The 19,662-nt window shown below is 38.6% G+C and overlaps 1 protein-coding gene across 2 annotated transcripts in view; it reads left to right on the top strand.

The window, feature by feature from the left end:
* MYOM3 (myomesin 3) overlaps positions 1-18,760 on the top strand; it is a 29,075-nt gene extending 10,315 nt beyond the window's left edge. For both annotated transcript variants that reach the window (XM_076357138.1, XM_076357137.1), the window contains 28 exons: positions 19-180; positions 464-605; positions 697-896; positions 1,213-1,266; positions 1,593-1,720; positions 2,327-2,510; positions 3,389-3,563; positions 4,198-4,319; positions 4,998-5,185; positions 5,349-5,475; positions 5,956-6,134; positions 6,211-6,325; positions 6,590-6,746; positions 7,140-7,249; positions 7,724-7,768; positions 7,900-8,036; positions 9,638-9,782; positions 10,990-11,049; positions 12,033-12,100; positions 12,388-12,498; positions 13,607-13,694; positions 14,769-14,807; positions 15,338-15,443; positions 16,260-16,423; positions 17,067-17,103; positions 17,218-17,240; positions 17,331-17,386; positions 18,105-18,760. In XM_076357138.1, coding sequence (XP_076213253.1) covers positions 19-180; positions 464-605; positions 697-896; positions 1,213-1,266; positions 1,593-1,720; positions 2,327-2,510; positions 3,389-3,563; positions 4,198-4,319; positions 4,998-5,185; positions 5,349-5,475; positions 5,956-6,134; positions 6,211-6,325; positions 6,590-6,746; positions 7,140-7,249; positions 7,724-7,768; positions 7,900-8,036; positions 9,638-9,782; positions 10,990-11,049; positions 12,033-12,100; positions 12,388-12,498; positions 13,607-13,694; positions 14,769-14,807; positions 15,338-15,443; positions 16,260-16,423; positions 17,067-17,103; positions 17,218-17,240; positions 17,331-17,386; positions 18,105-18,368 — 3,386 coding nt within the window. In that variant the 3' untranslated portion in view covers positions 18,369-18,760. The remainder of the gene's footprint in view (positions 1-18; positions 181-463; positions 606-696; positions 897-1,212; positions 1,267-1,592; positions 1,721-2,326; positions 2,511-3,388; positions 3,564-4,197; positions 4,320-4,997; positions 5,186-5,348; positions 5,476-5,955; positions 6,135-6,210; positions 6,326-6,589; positions 6,747-7,139; positions 7,250-7,723; positions 7,769-7,899; positions 8,037-9,637; positions 9,783-10,989; positions 11,050-12,032; positions 12,101-12,387; positions 12,499-13,606; positions 13,695-14,768; positions 14,808-15,337; positions 15,444-16,259; positions 16,424-17,066; positions 17,104-17,217; positions 17,241-17,330; positions 17,387-18,104) is intronic.
* The last annotated feature ends 902 nt before the right edge of the window (positions 18,761-19,662 follow it).

The raw sequence follows: 19,662 nt of genomic DNA, 5'->3' as shown, positions 1-19,662 counted from the left end.
CCTTCTCATGCTTCACAGGCAAGTTGCTGCAGAACTCTGAATGTCGGGAACTAAAGTACCAAGACCAGGAGGCTTCTCTGACGGTGTCATGTGCTTACAAAGAAGATGAGGGATTCTACACTATCCGTGTCCCCTCACTGGATGGATATAAAGAGCAGACCACTTACGTGTTTGTTAGAGGTATAAGCAGGATTCTATCCTACTTAGAACAAAAGCTCCTTTCCTAATACCTTGGCATAAAGGAATTCACAGCCTCATAGACAAGAAAATATCTCCCAATTTTGTGCATGGATACAGTTATCAAAATGTCCAAATCTTATTTTCAGTAGTGATTTAGGTATTAGAAAATATGACTTGTATTACTGGGATGTAGGCCCTCAGATACTTAAAATTAAGCTACTGAATGAAAATTTTGGTACAGAGAAGAAAAAAACCTAACCATTATCACTTGGTGTTTCTATAGATGCTGCAGCAGAAACAGCTGGTGCACCTGGATCCCCACTCAACGTGAAATGCCATGATGTAAATACAGACTGCTTGATTCTTTCTTGGGTAGCGCCCAGTGACAACGGAGGAAGTCCAATCCTGGGATACTATATTGAAAGGTCTGTATGTTAATCATCTTTGAGCAAAAATGCTCATGATCATGTTGTGGAAAAACCACGAAGAAACTCCATGGGCTGTGTTTCATTTCAGGTGTGTTGCTGGGTCAGAGGATTGGGTCCCATGCAATGACAAGCCTGTGAAAACCTGCAGATACCCTGTCTTGGGCCTTGCTGAAGGACAGACATACCAGTTCCGAGTAAAGGCCGTCAATAAAGAGGGCATCAGTCATCCTTCAAAAACCAGTGATCCAGTTACAACATATGACACCAGCAAGGACAAGAGAGTGACAGGTTTGTACTAAAACCAGGAAAATTTTCTCCTTAAGTACAATGTGAGGCTGCAGGTATAACTGAATGCAGTTTGTCCAGATTCTCCCCATTCTCACAAATATCATTGCAACATACTGACGTGCCTTTGCTGAACCCACCTTAGTACTATTCTGAACAGAAAAAGATCAAAATACCAGTTACGACATTTCATTGTATGTGTAATTAAATGTCTATAATTATGCATATAATGAAATGACACAGTCCTGGGCTCTGTCTTTCTTGACAAGCCCCAAGCATCTTCTCTTAGTGGATAACATTGCCCTGTTTGACATTACAGTTATTCCATACGACGAAGGCAGGACGATAGAAATTTTCAAGGATGACCTGGAAGGTAAGTTCAAATTTATACTGAGCCGTTCTCTCAGAGAGGAATGGTTGTTCTACAACGAGATCTGTAATAACATGACTCTGAGAAAACACACTTAGGAAAATATATGGTGAAACATCATTGTAAGCTACACAAGGATCAGAAACTATCCTAAATAGCACAGCCTTTTATAATAATCTTGGTTTGCCGCTATGTCCCCAAAGGGTTTAAGTCTCCTCCTTTATATTGAAGAATCTTACTTTATAGTGGGAAAACATAATCCATTGTAAAAGAACTTTTTTTTCCTGCCACATTATAACTAAAGCATAGCCTATTCTGACTTCCCATAGGACATATTAAAATTCCCTTGCCACCCACCAATGTTCATGCAAGTGAGGTCAGAGAAGATTATGTGGCTTTGGCCTGGGACGAACCAGATCCAAGAGGCAGAGAGCCACTGAATTATTATGTGGAAAAGGTAAGAAAATAATATCACATAGAAGGGAAATTGCAGAACAGAATCATTTATTTCTCAGACGGCCTATAGCACAGGCAAGGCTATTCACTGTGTCGATAACTGGAGAATTACAGCCTCAAAAATGGCTTGCTCAGCCTCTCTCCAGATCCACAGTTTACTTGACCTACGATCGTGACTCTTACCACCAACTCAAATAGTAATGATTAACAAAGAATAAACAAGTAAGTTTTACACCACAGAATAGTAGCAGAGTTTTAACAGGAAGAGTGTTCCTGTCCTATGGGCCCTTAAGCGTGGAAAAGCTGCAAAGAACTGCACAATAGTTCACTTTCCAGTTCCCCACTAATCATTTTGCCCGTTAATTAATATCTTCTACCAATCTCCTTTCACACATACTCATTTCCCACCTGCTGTACCATTTCTGCTGCGAAGGGTCCCTCTGTTGCCAAGGAAGAAAAGTTTGGGTATATCAACAAGAAATAAATCATTTGGTTTGTTTGTTTGTTTTAAAATTACTTTCCTGTAAAGATCAGCTTTGTATTGCTCAGGAGGGTTTTAAGCTTGAGTTACAATATGAGTTGTAAATCATCACCTTTTTCGTTACAGTCAATTGCAGGCAGCAACTCCTGGCAAATGGTTAATCTGGATATGCCAGTTAATTCCCCAAGATTTGCACTCTTTGATCTCGTTAAAGGAAAATCATACTGTTTCCGCGTGCGATCTGTTAACAAGTATGGAATCAGTGAGCCATCCCTGCCCAGTGAGCCTGTAACTGCTGGAGCAAAACTGGGTAATTATTTCATTAATATGCTCTACACTAATGACATGGAAAAGGAGATGTACTATGAAAGTAACGTGTGGGTTCCCCTGCCCCTCCTTTCCTTTAAACTTCATGGTATATGATTACACAGCAGTTGCTTTGATATCAGGAAATCTCTTAAAGCCTTAAATCCTTGTTTAATTACTTTGCAGTTGGTCAGTGCAGTGTAAATCTAACCAAGTGATGATAGGGGAATTACATTTAATAAAATAAGAAACAGTTGAAGCCTGTGTTTAATCCAAGTATGCTTCCAGCACTGTGTAAGAGAGTGATTACACAGACCAGTGTTGGAAGGAATGATACAACTGCTGAAGGAGCCTGTTTCTGGGGGCTTCACACAGAACAGCAGTCTTCACAGTGCTGATTTGTTTTGTTTTCTTCCCGGACTGAGCTGACAAAAGTAAGAGATGCAAAGGCTCATGCCCATGTTTCCCTTGTGCAGAGATGAGCACTCACTCTTTCTTTTATTTTTTTATATTCTCCCATATTAAAGCTGCCTTAGTGTTCACTCATACTGTCCTTTTTCAAGAGTGAAGCAGGTCCCATTTCATTGTGGAGTCACATGAGAGTTGCTGTATGAATCTCATTTCTCCTCTACTTCAGAGAAGGTTAAGTAGGTGTAACTCTGCAGAAATCAATGGGCTGTAAGGGAGAGGAATATGAGATATGGCAAACCCAAACATAGAAGTATAGGCTGTAGACTGGGACAATGTTCATGGTATTTTGCTCTAATTTGAAAATGATGCTCCGGAAAAGGTGAATAAATCAAACAGACCAACTCACTGATAGTATTTTTTAAATTCATAAATTTTAAACCCCTCTATTTTTCTCTGTTTTTTCCTTTTTAGCTACTCTGCCTCCACCATCTCAGGTTTTAGCTTTCAGAGACACCAAGACATCTGTTGTTTTGCAATGGGATAAGTTAAAGGATGGTCTGGAGCCTCTTGGCTACTACATATATTGTCGGGAGACTGGGACAGAAGAATGGCAAACTGTCAATAATAAGCCCGTGACATGTAATGAGTGAGTTCAGCTCTTATACTCCACTGAGAGAAGACAGGGTGCCGACTTGGATTCTTCTGTTTAAGGCTGGAGTCATATTTCAGATAAAAGAAGAACTTCCTTCTCCGCACATGCATAAGCATGCATGCACACAAACACCACATCCTCTTTTAGAATTGAGTATTGCTCAAAGTCTCACTTTTACATCCAAAGCCAGACTGATAGCAAAGTCTGTGTATATATCTTCATAGTCTCTGGATCTGCAGAAGGTAGATAGACCTTGTGGCACCAGCAGAACTACATTCCATTTTTTTGCTTGCTTTCCAGTAGAGTAAGTTGGTGTCATTCACACATAGGATTTAGAATACCTCTCTAGCTGTGAGGGTCACATGTCAAGCAGAAGAAGTCCATTAAAAAGTCCTATTTATTCTACAGACAATGCCAGCCAGCAGTGTGACACCTCTCTATCTGATCTATACTTACTGTCTGATTTATTGGTAGCCATTTTACGTGACACAGTGAACTTCAATTTGTAATGGCAAATAATGACTTTGTAAGTAACAATGCCTTATTAAAATGTATTGCTGTCTGTTCAAAAGACTGTTTACCTGTATTTTGAACAGTCAAACACAAACATATTAATTTGCTCTCCTAGATTTACTGTTCCTGGGCTGCAGCCTGGAAAAGAATATGTCTTTTGTGTGAAATCTGTCAGTGAAGCAGGACTAAGTGAAAGCTCACCAGAAACAGATCCTATCGTTGTAAGGCAAGCTATTGGTAAGTAGTAACATATACATGCACATACACACAAAAATTAAATCCCTCAAAAATGTATTTATCATGCATAGCTATTATTACATGTAGTGGTAATAACATTGAGCAGATAAGCAAAGCAAAGCAACAGGGAACTGATTTTCTTGCATCCTGCAGCTTCTGTCATCAATTATACTTGTCAAGGGTGGACAGAGTTAATGAGCATTTTGACTTAGCAGTGTGTTACATTTTCAGTATTAATTTGGCACTGGTACAAGTGACCATTTTAAGTGCTCAATTATGCTGGTATCTTGAAATCATCATTGTGAACGTCTCCAGGGCAATTACAAAATCCTACCAACCACATTAGCCAGTATCTAACCCTCCATCTTCTCCATTTTATCGACCCACTGCTTCCATCTTTTCTGTCAGACAAACCATAAAGCAACATGCAAGAAATATCCTGAGACACATCCATGACTTTTGCTGTGACTTCCAAATAAGAATCTGGTCATTTTCAAATACTTTTACACAGCAAAAGTGGTATTAAGGGGCCTTAACACAAATGGAATCACATCTGGTATGAGCACACAGAGATTTCCTCAGCCCAGTTCATCCCATACCTACACCTCTTTTCCCGATCCCTAGATCCCAAACCTGCATTGAATAATACCGTGTTTTCTCTCTCCCTCTGCCGCACAGCTTGTCCATCAGCACCACACGGGTTTGTTCTTCTAAATTGTGGGAAGGCTGACATGACCATTGGCTGGAAACCCCCGAAGCGCAAGGGAGGAACAAAGATTCTGGGTTATTTCGTAGATCAGCATGATATATCTGAACTAGATTGGCATGAAGTCAATATTCAGCCAATTCCGCAACGAGTTTGCACGGTATTCATTTCAGATACAATACTGTCCTTCTTTAAGCATAGTGGGAACCATAGCTGTAACAAGGGTTGAGCTGTTTTCTAGTCTAGAACTCTCCTCCTACCCTCACAAGACTACGACCATGCAGGATTGTTCTAATAATCTGTTTGCACTTCTGAACCCAAAGGTCAGCAACCTTGAGGAAGGTCACCTGTATGAATTCCGTGCCTGTGCAGTGAACATGGCTGGTGTTGGGGAAGTATCTGAACCCAGTGACTTGTTCAGATGTGAGGAGTGGACAATGCCAGAACCAGGTATCTCTCATGTAAAAACAACAGCCAGAAAAATATTTCCAGGTATACTAGTTATCTCCTCACTCTTCTGTGAATCCAAGGGACTTCTGAAAACTATAGGTCTGTAGAAGGGTGGCTCCCAGTACAGAAAAGCACACAAACTTCTACGGAAGTTCTGATTCAGACATAGGCTATTATTTCTCATTACACAGATACAGCACCCAGGTATTTTTAATAACGTTTCCAGAGAATGAAGAATCTGGATCTAATATCTTAATGTCTTTGTATATTACACCAAAGCAAATAACATTAAACCTGCTGGTGCATGCGTTTTTCTAGAACCTACCTCTACAGTTAATTAGCATAGAAAGCATCTCCTATGCGCCCACTATTTCCTTGTTACCTTAAAACTCTCTACTTTCTGATCTCAAACTCAAACAAAGTGCACCCAGTTGCATTTTTTTAATGTTACTGTTTGACAGCCTACCCTTCTTTGAACAGGCCCTCCTTATGATGTGAAGTGCACTGAAGTGAGAGACACATCCCTGAAGCTACACTGGGAAGCACCATTGTACATAGGAGCAGGTCCTGTTACAGGGTATTATGTAGACATGTGTGAAGAAGGATCAGAGGAATGGAAACAAATAAATAAGCAGTCCATAGCCACCACCCATATGAAGGTCTGTATATGCACCTAGTATCCAACTGTTGCTTCTCATTTAGTCTTACGTTAATTCCTGTCATTGTTTCCTGCAGGTTTCAGATCTGGAGACAGGGAAATGCTATATTTTCCGAGTAAGAGCACTGAACAAGGCTGGAATTGGACCCCCTTCACTCCCCTCGGATCCTGTGGTAGCTAAAACCAAACCCGGTATGAAACTAAAAGTGATGAGATAGTGCAAGTCTGTAAATACTATGATGATTCCGGTAAAAAACTGCTTTATGAAACATCAGCTACATGTTTCATAGCAAGAAAGAACCACAGTCAAAATAAAGATTAGCAAATCAAACTGCCCAAATGAATTTACTCTAGCTGTACAGTCTGTCTTTTTTTTTTTTTTTGAGTTAGATGTCCAGAAGCTAAGCCCTGATCTATTTTGGTAAGGAATGTTTTGTGGTTTTTTTCCTCATACAGGCACAAATGATATTGAACTTGGGGTCGATGAAGAGGGTTTCATTTATATGGCTTTTGAAGCTCCTGAAAAGAATGACTGCTCTGAATTTATCTGGTCAAAGGACTATGAAGGACCACCAGATGCTGACAGAGTTCAGACTGAAGAGAAAGGCAATAAGTGAGTATATAATGCACACTGAGAAAATTAATTGTGGACTGTCAAATAAAGAACACATTAAACACCGAGAAAAATGTGAAGCCAAATGCTTCCCTCTCCTTCCAAGCTAAAATACATATACACAATTGAACTTCTGCAAATCTCTGTACCTGATTCTCAGCTCTGGTGTCCATGAAATGGGGCATTCAGTGCAATCTTCAGGTCACAAAAGGGAAGCATCAGCCATCATACTGCTAATGTTTTTGCCTTGCTCCTCAGTGTCACATATAAATGACAATAAGTGCTATATTTGATGTTCCGGGTGTATCAAATGTATTGCATTCTGTTACAGAAGGCATAATTTTTTAGGCTATTATTATTATTATTATTGTTATTATTATTATTATTTCTAAGATCTAAGCTTATACTGAAAGACCCATCAGAAAAGGATCTGGGTGTATATTCAGTGGAGGTCACGGATGTAGATGACGATATCTCTGCCAGCTGCACTTTAACAAAAGAAGGTAAAAACTAATAATTGACAAGAACAAAAATCTAATGTGCTATAATTTTCTAAAATTAGATGTTTAGAGGAAAGTTTCTCGTAGAGGAATAGTAAGTGATAATGATAGTGGCATCATTGGAAAGATGTTTCCCATTCCTTGAAGGCTCAAGGGCAGTTTCTTTTACAGTCCCCTAAGAAAAGATTCCATGCTCCTGGAAGGTCATTTTTCCATTACAGTTCAGATTTCACACACAGCTACACTATCACAGTGATTTAAAACTTCTCTAACATGCTTCTTGAATTGCTACAACTAACATTTTGTCCAGACATAACGAAGAATTATCTTCACAACCTTTTCTAGTCCTCCTCCAATGTTTCGTACTTATTATCTTCTTCTTGACATAAATAAAGCTCATTAACAAATTAAATTAATACAATTAATTAATTTTGGCCTAGTTGTACTAATCTAAATAACTTATTATTTGCATTTCAGATCTGGACAAGTTATTGAAACGTAGCCATGAAATCAGGAACCCATGTAAGTTGAAAGAGTAAGAAGCCACTACCATATGTATAGACACTGAAAGGGGAACCCTGGCATAACCCCGGCTGAGCCAAATTCTGTGGTTTGCCTGTGAATTCCCCTCCATTCTTCTCTTTGTTTTCCAGTGATCAAGCTGATATCTGGATGGAACATTGATGTTCTGGAGAAAGGAGAAGTGCGGCTGTGGTTGGAGGTTGAAAAGCTGTCACCAAATGCAGAGCTGCATTTAATCTTCAATGACAAGGAGCTGACAAGTACTCCAGTATGTTTTGTTTTGTTTTTAATCCTGACTTACTTTCCCCCTGCTGAACAGGGAGATAGAGCAAATAGGTACATTCCCAGTTTTCTAAATTCCCATCAGATATTTTGATGTGTGGTTTTGGAAGACTCTAGGGCTTGGTTTTTCCACTGTGCATAAACAGAAAGCCAACTGTCTGATTCTCAAGCTGTCCAGTCCTAGTATCAAGCAAGGCTGCAGCATTGACGTTGTTAGTTCAAGACAGTGTAATATTCCTCTGTGCTATGGCCAGCAAAACCTTCAGTGGTAACACTCAGAGAACGTCCCCTCCTTATCCAGCTTTCCTGTTATCCCCCCCGTCCTGAGAGGCTGCCTCTGACAATCTTGCCACAGCAGAGACTTCCCTTTTATAATGGAATTTTCTGACAACAAACCTCAGCCTTGTGTAATTCATCTGATACTACAAATGCAGCAGAGAGCTTTGTCTTAGACAAACAAACTCGACTCATTTCAGTGGATGCTAAAGAAATACCATCTCTCACAATAAGACAAGATATTTTTCTTCTGCTTTACCAAGCAAAGCTGCAAGCTTTCCACCCTATCTCTTTGAACTGAATACAGATAAATCTCATGAATTGTAAAAGCAGATGAAAGTGATTTATTTCTCAGTCAGAGGCACTGGAAATAACACTGCATCATGTGTTACAGTGCACTCCAACCTTCTCATACATTTAAAAAAATGTTCTAGCCTCTTCCTTGTCTTCCCGTATCAAGTTAATATTATAACATTTAAAAAGTATTTGGAATGACAGGACCAGAGGGGAGAACAGTTGAGAATGAAGAACAATATAAATCATTCGCCTGTCAGTTAAATGCAGTGTAGCAATGCCAAGATAACAAAAAGAACAGATATAACAGAGGGATAGGACTAGGCCAAAGAATTTCAGAGCTGTTATTGCGATGTTGGGTTTTTTTAAAGCAATGTGTAGCAAATTTATTGAAGGCTTTGTCTATTCGAAGCAGTGTCTTTTCTACACTGGAGAACTGACACGGTTATGCATGATTACAAAGTATTTGTTGAGCTCTTTGTAATGATAATATTTGCTTAGAGCAAACAAGGCAGTAAGGCATAATGATGATATTTATGTTTAAGCGCCTGGCAGGTTTCGGGGTGTATGTATAAAAGGTTCAGTAGTGCTTGCATGATGTCAAGAGGGTGGCAGTATTACTCATCATTGCCCAAATATGCAATTACATGCCACAGATGTGTAATTAAGTGCAACACTTCTATTATACTAAAAATCATGCAGATTCTGGTAAGCTGAAAAGTCTGTAATATCCAACAAGAAAGAATTTATTGTGTTATGTGGTTTTAACAGAAACTTTCTCTCAGAGAAAAGTTCCTGCTGCAAATAATAATTGAATAGATGAATCCCAGAATATAGAATATCAGAGTGCATTGGCTTCATTACTCCTGTAAGGTAAGGGAAAGTATATAAGGATACATATATGAAAGGACTGTAATGTCTGAGTGTTGTAGAAGATGCTGTGCCGGGATCTGACCTTGGAACAGTTCCGCAGTGGAAAAACTGTTCAGTTTATTGTATTTCCTTTGTTTTACACAGACACATAAAATAAACTTTGTCAAAGGAAAAGGTCTCGTAGAACTGATAATCCAGAATTTCTGTGATGACGATAAAGGGATGTACACAGCCCAGCTGCAAGATGGAAAAGCTAAAAATCAATTCACCCTACTTCTTGTGGATGAATGTAAGTGGAAATTCAGGATCAAATATAGACTGCCATGCTCAGTGGAAAGTTTTCTAGGCACTTAAGGTCCCAAAGTATTTCCGACAGTTATAATGGCAGACTGTGAATAGGGAGACAAATATTTATTTTAGCACACATTTACAGTCCAGGAATCATGTAAGAAATTATCTGAATTTCTCTTTAACATAAATTGAAGCTTTTGGTCTTATAAATAGGGTCCTTGATAAAAATGGTCTGCTAAAGCAAAATACCAGTGGAATGATTAGTTATTTTTTCAAATGTTTTACATATTAACTTGCTATGGCAAACTGTCTGTGTCTTGGGAGTAAACTGTATGACGTGTTATTACATGTACTCATTTATCTCAGGACAGGATCAGGTTGAAAATTCAGTGTATTTAGCAGCTGGTTAATTGCATTAAACTGAATGCAATAAAGAAACCAGTGTCAACTGTACTCAAGGACAAGTCCAAGCAACAAAGAAAGCTGAACATGAAACACACAGGGTCCCTGTATGTGCTAGTACAGAGAGCCTTTTATAATTAATTAAAAATAGAAAGTAACAAGATTCTCATTCAAATACTTCCCCATAGAGTGTCTATCTCTATTTTCAGTTCTTGCAAACAGTTTGCTTTCAAGTGACCTTCTAAAGCTTCCAAACTTTTTGAATGGAAAGTGTCTATAAAACATCAAGTCTACTTGACTCCCTTTACAACTGGTGGAGAGAAACAGGCAGTTTTACAGAGTTATTCAGCACATGCTATGTTCAGGATATAAAATAAGTTTGATGAATTGTGCTCTAGAAGTGCCCATTTTTCTTTACTGACAATGAAGGAAGTAGAGATAACTGAAGTTACATGCGGTTGTCTAAAACAGAGGTAAATTCTATGCTCTCTGCCTTCTTCTGTGTTTCTTACTTTTTAAACATTTTAATTTCAGATTAATGCAGAATGGTCAGGTCTTCAAAGACTCTTTTATTTTAATGAAAATAAATGTTAGGTTCTGAGCAACCAGTACAATGAAAGAATGATGGTACTCATCTGTTCAGGGTTCTCAGTGGGGACCAGTGGTAACTCATGCACTAGAGATGTCTTATAAACAAATATCACAGCTCTAATGATAATACCTTTTGTGATCAGAAATTTCTAAAGTGTTACACTGAGAAATAGCGGGGGGTTTGTTGACTTTGACCATTGCTGTTCTCACAGGTTTTGCTAAAGTTGCAGAGGAGGCTGATGCAAAACGGAGAGAATGGAAGAAAAAGCAGGGTAAGATAAGCTGAAGGTTAATGACTTGCCAGAACTATGCCAACAGGATGGCAAAACCTGAGCAAAGCTGTTTCACTGAGTGCTCTAAATAATTTCCTTTATCATCTTTTTAAGTGTATTATTTAAGCTGATTAATACACTAGGATAAGAGTCCTTATTTTAAGATACTCCGCCCTGCTCTTAAAGATCAAAGTAATTTATTTAAATAGTTTTAGCCATGCTAGCCACAATCCTCAGTATAGATCTTCTGCATCAGTGCTGTAACACTGAACATTTTTGAATTCTGAAAATTGTCCAGTCTGAATATATACCATGTAATTAAGATCCACTCACTTTCCTTGTAGTAAACAGGATTCTCTAGATAAGTTTAAAAAGAATCATGCATTCCACTTTCACTTTATCTTCCATCTTATATTTATGAATAAGGAAGTTTATAAAACAGTTTCAGAGGAAAAATACTACAACTGGAAAGGTGATCCCCTTCTAGCAGTGATAAAAATATTCACTTAATAACAACTGTGATACCACAGTAGACTATAGGTCCAGTCTCCTGTCTTCAGAGATGCTTTGTATAAGATGAAAGTGTATATAAAGGAATCTGTCCCCCAGTTTACCCTCCCAGAATCAGGAAGAAAAACAGAAAGTACATGGCTTTTCTATTCTATTGCAATTCACCTGGGAAATACCTATCAACTCCTACACTGACTTGATGCAAAGCAGAGTCATAAAGGACTGGTTAGGCAGCATTATTAACTACATTTGGAGGCAGGATTCCTCAACAAAGATACGCTACCTAAGGATATTACAAAACCAGCAATAATTATATGCTCGAAACTGTGGTGCTTATCGCATGCAAAACTCAGTGGCGTGAAGCGTTCCCTACAGACTGCACTGCTGGGATTCACCGCTAGATGGAGGCATTTCTGTAGATAACACGAGAGCTGTGGAAATGCACTGCAAAAGACATTTATTTTCTTTTATAGGTCCACATTTTATAGAGAATTTGAAATGGAAGGTTACTGAGAACTGTGAAGTACTCCTTACCTGCAAGGTACATACAGCTATGTGATGCAACTGCACAGTCTGAATTCCTTTAGCATTAAATTTTAGATGTGAATTTTAAGGGAAGGGTATGAACAGTGCTCATCCAAATGCTTATTTGCAGACCAATGAAAGTTAAGAGATGGTATATCTTGGACAGAAATTTTAATAAAGAAGGCAGTTTCTAAGATTCTGCAGCAATGTTCTAATGCAAGTGATGTTTCATATTAGGACATCAAAGCATTCAGAAATAACATGCATTTGGGACCCTGACTTCTAAATGTTGTGTCCAAACAGGCAACAAACCTGAGAAAGGACACCAGCTTCCAATGGTTCTTCAATAAGAAAGCACGAGCAGGTGGTGTGTTTGATCCACAGACTGGGATAGGAACTCTTCGTATTAGAAAGGTGAAAAACATAAAGCAACTCAGAGGCTTTGGTGATCACATGAAAATGCAAAAAATATGGATTGATCTTACTAACATTCAATGTGTGTTTTGGGTAACGCCCACCAAATGAAAGAAATTAACAAATGCTGAGAAAAGCACAAAAGAAGAAACAATTTAACATTATAGTCAGATAGATCTGAATTAGAAATAAGATGTTTGAGTGAGTGTCTGTTAAAAGTTTAACATGTCCTGAGTGGCTAAAAAGAAAAGTGTGGGCTTTTCAGGTTTTCTGATCAGGACTGGTTGCCTAGTCTGGAGATGAACTTTAGTAACAAAAAAAAAAAAGTTACTGAGCTCATTACAGAAGTAACTGAATGAAATTTTATGGCTTGACCTATAGAGAAGGCCAGACAAGCTGATATAATGCTCCTTGTAATCTTAATTCTGCTTCAGAGAAGATACAGCTGGAGAAAGGGAGCCTGATGGTGCATTTAGAGTTTTAGTGCAATCTCTGCGTGGCTAATTTGAATCTTGTTTGGGTTTGATTTTTCATCTTAACTTCAAACAGCCCAATCAGCTATAGAAAACAAGTAGATAAATGTATGTGAACAGGAATCTCTGCTCACACAAGTCTGAGGACCAGCAGGAACACTGCAGGCTGGAAGTCAAGAGCACTGGCAAAGCAACACGAGGAAAATTTATGGAGCAGTGGGCATTCATCATCACTGAGTCTCAGACATACCTGTACCTTACACCACTAAAGGCACGCAGTGGTACAGGGTGACTGAGGGCAAAAGCTGAGATACTGACTTCCCATAACTGACAACATCAGTTGATAATCATAACTGATTATCATAATTAACTGATATGATATCAGTTCATAATCAACCAGGGCCCGCTCTAACCTTTCAAAGGAGACTCTGGGGTGAATTGCCTTTTTTGCCCTCCTTTCTGATCCATCCAGCCAAATTCATTGGGAGGGAAGAAGAAAATCTCAGCTTTTCCCCCTTTTCCAAATCCTGCCCTATTTCAATGAAATGTGCAATTTCTGTTGGGGGTGTGTGTGCGTGTGTTTGGTTTTGGGGTTTTTTTAATAAATATTATATATGTACCTACATATTTGCTAGATGACCAAAGCAGATGAGGGCCAATACAAAGCACTTGTTTCAGACGACCGAGGAGAGGACTACACCCAACTTGATCTCACAAAAGGAGGTAAGAGAACCTTGTATAAGGCAGTAATACACATTCACACCCCTGCCTGGGATTAATTTTGGATTTAAAAACAAATTTCATAACTTTCTACTGCATTGTTCATTACCATAGTACCTACATGCTTTTATAGGGATTAAAACCTGAATAAAAAGTTACTGGTCAAGTTTAAAGAGTTTCATGATCTACTATAGCATATATATATATATATGCTGATCATTTTAAAAATCACAAATATTTCATGTGAGGTTGGAGTCATAAAATGCACTATGTAAAACAGTCTCTTATTCTGCAAGAGTTATACAGAGCCCAATGAACAGAATAAGTCTCCTCTGTATCTGCACAGCTTTTTTTTTGCATCTGTCCATACTGTACTTCATTTGATAATCCACAGAAAACTTTTCACTCCTGGAAGTTCAGCCAGTCCTCCAAAGCATCAGGAGAACAAATTTCCATTTCCACTCTGCATCCCCAACCAGTGAAAAAAATTCTAGGCTGAATTACAACGACAGAATAGTTGTTAAAGACAACATCAAGTGGAAAAACAATTACATGTTACTGCAGATTCCTGCTTCACTTTTCAGTGTTCTGAATACGCTCTGAAAATTGAAAAATAAATATGCAGTTCTGACATTCTAATGTCATTTACATATATAGTCATTTATCAAGCTATGACCGCATTATAAATTCTGTCAAGCACCACAGTTAAAAGCTCAGCAATGTTTCAGTCACTTCAACTCAGCATCAATCAGAAGATTCTGCTTCCCAAGATTAAATCCTACCCTGACATCTGGAATCTATCATTTAAACCTGATACATAAATCTGCTTTCTGCGTGGCAGACTGTTGCACACGTTGAGTGCTAAGGAAGATAGAAGCATCTAAATATAGTAAGAACACCATCTGAAAATAAATGAGTCAGTGGCAAAAATTCCATTCTGAGTAAGCTTTGCAACAGAAAAAAACAAGTAACTACTAGATATAATACATTCTAAACATAATTAAATTAAGTTGGTAGATCAGATGTCATTTGCTAAATATTGTATTTATAGACACTTAAATCTTTATGTCTTTGCAGCCTTTGAAGACCTTCTCAAGGAGCTGTGTAGGATCAGTGGTATGTCATTTTCTCATCAGCTGACACAGTAATACTGGAAGGGGAGAAAGGTGGGGTGCTACGATCAGAGCAAACTGCTCAGGAGCTGTTCCTGGGTTTGGCTCAACTACAATACCACCCATTTACTATTCCTTTAGTGTTAGAAGCACCTTCAAACTGTCAAGGAGGATGGTCAGTAAATAAACCCAGGGACATAAAATCCTCTGCACTTACAAATTAATTCTGTGACCTTTACGTGCCGGCAGCCTGCTCGTCACAACGCTTGCTATGTGAATTTGGCCAACTTGTACTATTTCTATCTGAGAGATGTGCACTCCAGACCCAAGTCTCTAGAAGAGATGCTGACATTTTTCTACCAGCTGCTGAAAGATCCAGGGTCTTCAAGAGGTAGAATACCATCCTACTTTCAGCTAGCCACATTCTCCAGAGAGAAATGTTAATAGGTTGCTTGGGATTTTGTTTGCATAACATGTAAAATTGTGCATTCTTGAATGTCCTCCTCAATTTCAGTCTTTCAATTATACTATTAGCTCTTTCTGCTACACCTCTGAAAATTCAGCCTACTGAAGAAGGCATCAAAATCTACACAGATGTGAAGTACTACACAGACTACATGAAAACAACTTGGTATCACAAGTAAGTCCCCAAAAGATATTTGCAAGGCTTCTGGAGTCCTGTTGCATGTAACTGTTTATCATCAAAATTAAACATGTTGGGCCTGAGCCCATAGCTTTTTAAGGCAATGGTAGATTTGTCTTAGTAAGGGCTGAAAAACACAATTCACTCTGCATCCTGAAACATGTCTGGGAATTCCAAAATAAGCAGTCATGTTATTTTTATCTTAGCACTGCAGAAATATTTATAAGTGATCATCTTTACTAGAATAATAATGATGCATTTAAGGTACTGCTCAGTTACAGCCACCTTGGTTACATACAGGAAAAGGAGTTGTTTTTTTCAAATTCTTTATTTCTACTACTTTGTACTTCCCTAAACAACTCTATTCCCCCACTCTGAATAACAAATATTCCCAAACGTTATAAAATTCTGTCCAAACACTAGCTAATTTAGCCTCATAATGTCTTCATGAAATAGAGAAATGGTGGTTTATTAGATACTGCCTACACACGTATATAAGGAGGCCAATTTTTAAAAATGTTTAAGGGCTCAACGCTTACAAATATTCAACATCTAAATCCTATTTAATCTCCTAAATAAGAACTGAAAGGTCTTTTATAGAGTTTGTAGAGGTTTGGCAAACTGCCTAAAGGCACAGCTAGAGGCCCCATGAGATTTTCAAAAGTGACTGAGTACGTAGCTCTCCATGAAATTAACAGTGAGGTCCTGACTCCCACTCTCTTATTCTAACCAGTATAGGTCTAAAAAAAGTTAGCGCTCTAATTTATAGAGCTCTGCTAAATACTATTGAAATGGTATCATTTGTTTATTTAGGGAGAAACAACTGGAAAGCCGTGACAGACTGAAAGCTGGGAGCACAATGAATCAGATCTGGCTTCACATACTGAACCCAACAGATGCAGATAAGGGAAAATACACCCTGGAGTTATTTGATGGGAAAAACTCTCGCAAACTGTCAACTGACTTGTCTGGACAAGGTAAGCTGAGTCAAACACCACCGTCATAGGAATGAGATATACCTGAGCTGCTTTCCAAGATTCCTTCAAATCACAGGCAGTAATTCCTCCCTCCTTTATTTGAGCTGGAGCCGCAGTTCCATGACAGCACGCTATGAAATTGGGTTAAGAAGGACAGTGAACTGCCCATAGAAGTCAGAGGAAACACGGGGAGAGGAGCAGTGCGCAGCAGAAAGGACTGAAGCCCTTAGGGAGCCTTGCTGCCATAGCATAAGGCACTCCTGGGGAAAGGATGAGTGGGAGGGCAGCTGCTCCTGGGATGTGTCCGATTCCTCCATAGGCCAACAGAGCTTACAGGTGGTATCTTGGAAAAGAGAATGTGTCTTCAGGTTTACAAAGACTTTTCCAAACTGTTCAAAGTGGGTTTTTTTTTTTCCTCCTCTGGACTTCTCTTTGGAAGGAGAATACTAGGCCCCACTTAACTTCAGTAGTATATAAATGGATTCGTATCTCCTTAAGGCAGCTATAGATACTGTCTAGATGATAATTATACATATCTATGTGCACAAATACCTGTAATTCCAGCACTGATGCACTATGTTAAATCTACTAAGCCAAATGAAATAATCAGCAACTTTCCCTAAAACCTTTTCATTCCTTGCAGCCTTTGAAGATGCCTTGGCTGAGCACAGAAGGCTAAAGTAAGTTCCTGCCTAAATACTTTCACAGCTAAATCTATTTTGAGTGTCATATCCTGTATTGAGAATACAATGCCTAATAAATAAAACCACTATAATTTTCTCTCTCACTTTCAGGGAAGCAGCAGTAGCAGAAAAGTGTAAGTAAATTAATTTCCTTCCCTCTGCGAAACAAAGTCAAGTGGTACGCCGATATGTAAAACTAAAAGGTCATATTTATTCATTCCCAGGTCGTGCCAGAGTTGTTCAAGGTCTGCCAGATGTTGCCACCATCATGGAGGACAAGGTAATATTGAGTAACTGTTCATATAATTGGCCCTTGCACAGACATAGAAGCATAACTGATGGGGAGAAAACTACTTGTTTTCCCTTCCTGTACGTTCCCAGGAGCTTTTCTGAGCTACTGCAATCGCCAAAGGTGTGAAGCGGTACCCTCCGCAATACTTGTATCAGCCCCCTATATTGTTGATGGTGCTTCCAAACATGCACATGCTTCTGCACATATAGGTGCTCTTCGTGGCACAGAACGTCGTTCTTGCAGGTTTCAGATGTTACTGCTTCCTAGGTCTGTTTCACAGCCAGATCCTTTCTGTTGTCTTCCCATTTCATAGGATTAGACTAAGGCTTTTAAGTGCTGGACCTGATTTTTCTATCATATCAACTTGCTGCTTATATTTCTGAGTCACATTCCCCTTTACTGGTACACAGGCAGAATAAAAGTCCTGTAAAGTAATTGCAAATTCACCATGTACCTATTTCAGTGTCACTTTACAGTGTAAGAAAGCTATAAAAAGACAGTAGCACAAATATGAGTCAGGCCCAGTGAATTCAGTCAGGTTAATCCTGATTATACTGGAGGATATCAGGAAAAGGAGTGGACAGCCCTAGAATCTCACCTACTGAAAAATCTAAGAGAATTTATTTTTTTCTTAATTTCTCATCAACTTAATTTCCTTGCTCATTTATATCTTCATAATCTATTTCTGCTATCTGTTTTACAATAGACCCTGTGTTTAACTTGCTGTGTATCTGGAGATCCTTACCCAGAAATCACTTGGTTCAAAAATGAGAAGGTTATCGTCTTTAAAGATCGTTACAAAATGGATGTGAAGGGGACAGTTGTCACAATTACCATAGAGAAAGTCTGCAATGAAGACACAGGAAAATACAGCATCTATGTCAAGAATAAGTATGGTTCTGAAACAGGGCAGGTTACTATCAGTGTCTATAAGCATGGAGAGATACCAACAGGAATGGAAGAAGAGTAAGTCCCGGGTGGGATTATAATGAAAAAGCCTAAATGAATTAGTCAATTATGTCTCATTGAATTTAAAAGGAATTTAACTCCTTCAGATTCCTTTTAGTGTCTCTGCCCTAAAATTCAGGCTCATGCCTCTATTTTTATTTTAGCAATATTTTAGTATTTTTATTTTGGTAGTTGCTGGAAAACAATTCTCATGTGTGCACACATGCATGTTCACCTTACAGAGAAACTCTTTCCTAGTAAATCTCTGTGGGAAATACCAGAGGATTCACATATGAGAACCAGGCTTTCAGTGGAGTTTTTCTGTAGTAAATCACTATGTGTTACTGATTATCTTGTAGCTGACATATGCTTGTGTGTGTGTATTATTAAATTTATACCTTTGGTGACACCTCAGCACTGTTATCAAGTACATCCATCTTGAAATCAGTCGGCCTGCGTGGGGGAAGTTAGGAATTTTCCTAAGTACCGTGCTGAATCAGGGCCTTGAAGCACGGACCTTTACAAACCTAAGCCATATGGGAAGAAAACAAGGCAGTGACATTTTCAAGGCTTGGTTCTTTACAGAGGAACACATTCAGCTTCTATATATACTGACACGCAGTAATACATTTACACAAAAGGACTGAGTGAACATCTAGAGGTGGACCCAGATCCTTCCATACTACTGAACACCTATATTCTTTAGAGTTAAAGAGATTTTTAGGTTTATTACTTACATTAGATTATTCTGGATGTAGAAAAAGTGTGGCCTCTCAAATGCTCTGAAGCCACAGCTACAGTCCCATCTTCTACCAGTAAAACCGTGTCAGTGAGAGATAAAAAAGTGATTGTATTCCGAATACAGCCATCCAGCTAAATGCATTTATTCAGCAAAATAGCATGTTACCTTGCTCCACAAACTAGTATAAACTGTCCTCACAATAGCAGTATTTTTCCCGGTTATTTGAGGGACACTGCTGTTCCAGTGTCAACATAAATGGGTGCAGCAATCCTGTACAGGATTGCCAATCATTTGACCAAAAGCAGTTACATTTCAGACATTACTTAAAATTAAATGTATATAATTTATATTATTAAATTTAATAATACTAAAAAGTGAGAGCTTAGCTAATTACCTAGATTCATCTTACAGTGAATGAAGAAAAGCAGGCCCTTCTGATGGCATCATTAACATTACTCTATGGTAAAACAGATGAATCGTCCTAGAATAACTCCAATATAAACGTGTACCTTTTAGAGCCATGTGTGTTACACCCCACACATAAATACGGCCTTACTCATTATCAGTACCTCAT

The sequence above is a fragment of the Aptenodytes patagonicus genome, chromosome 21 (genome assembly GCF_965638725.1).
Source record: "Aptenodytes patagonicus chromosome 21, bAptPat1.pri.cur, whole genome shotgun sequence".
Lineage (NCBI taxonomy): Eukaryota > Metazoa > Chordata > Aves > Sphenisciformes > Spheniscidae > Aptenodytes > Aptenodytes patagonicus.
Note: the sequence above shows the minus strand (reverse complement) of the source record. Positions and strands in the feature narration are given on the sequence as shown.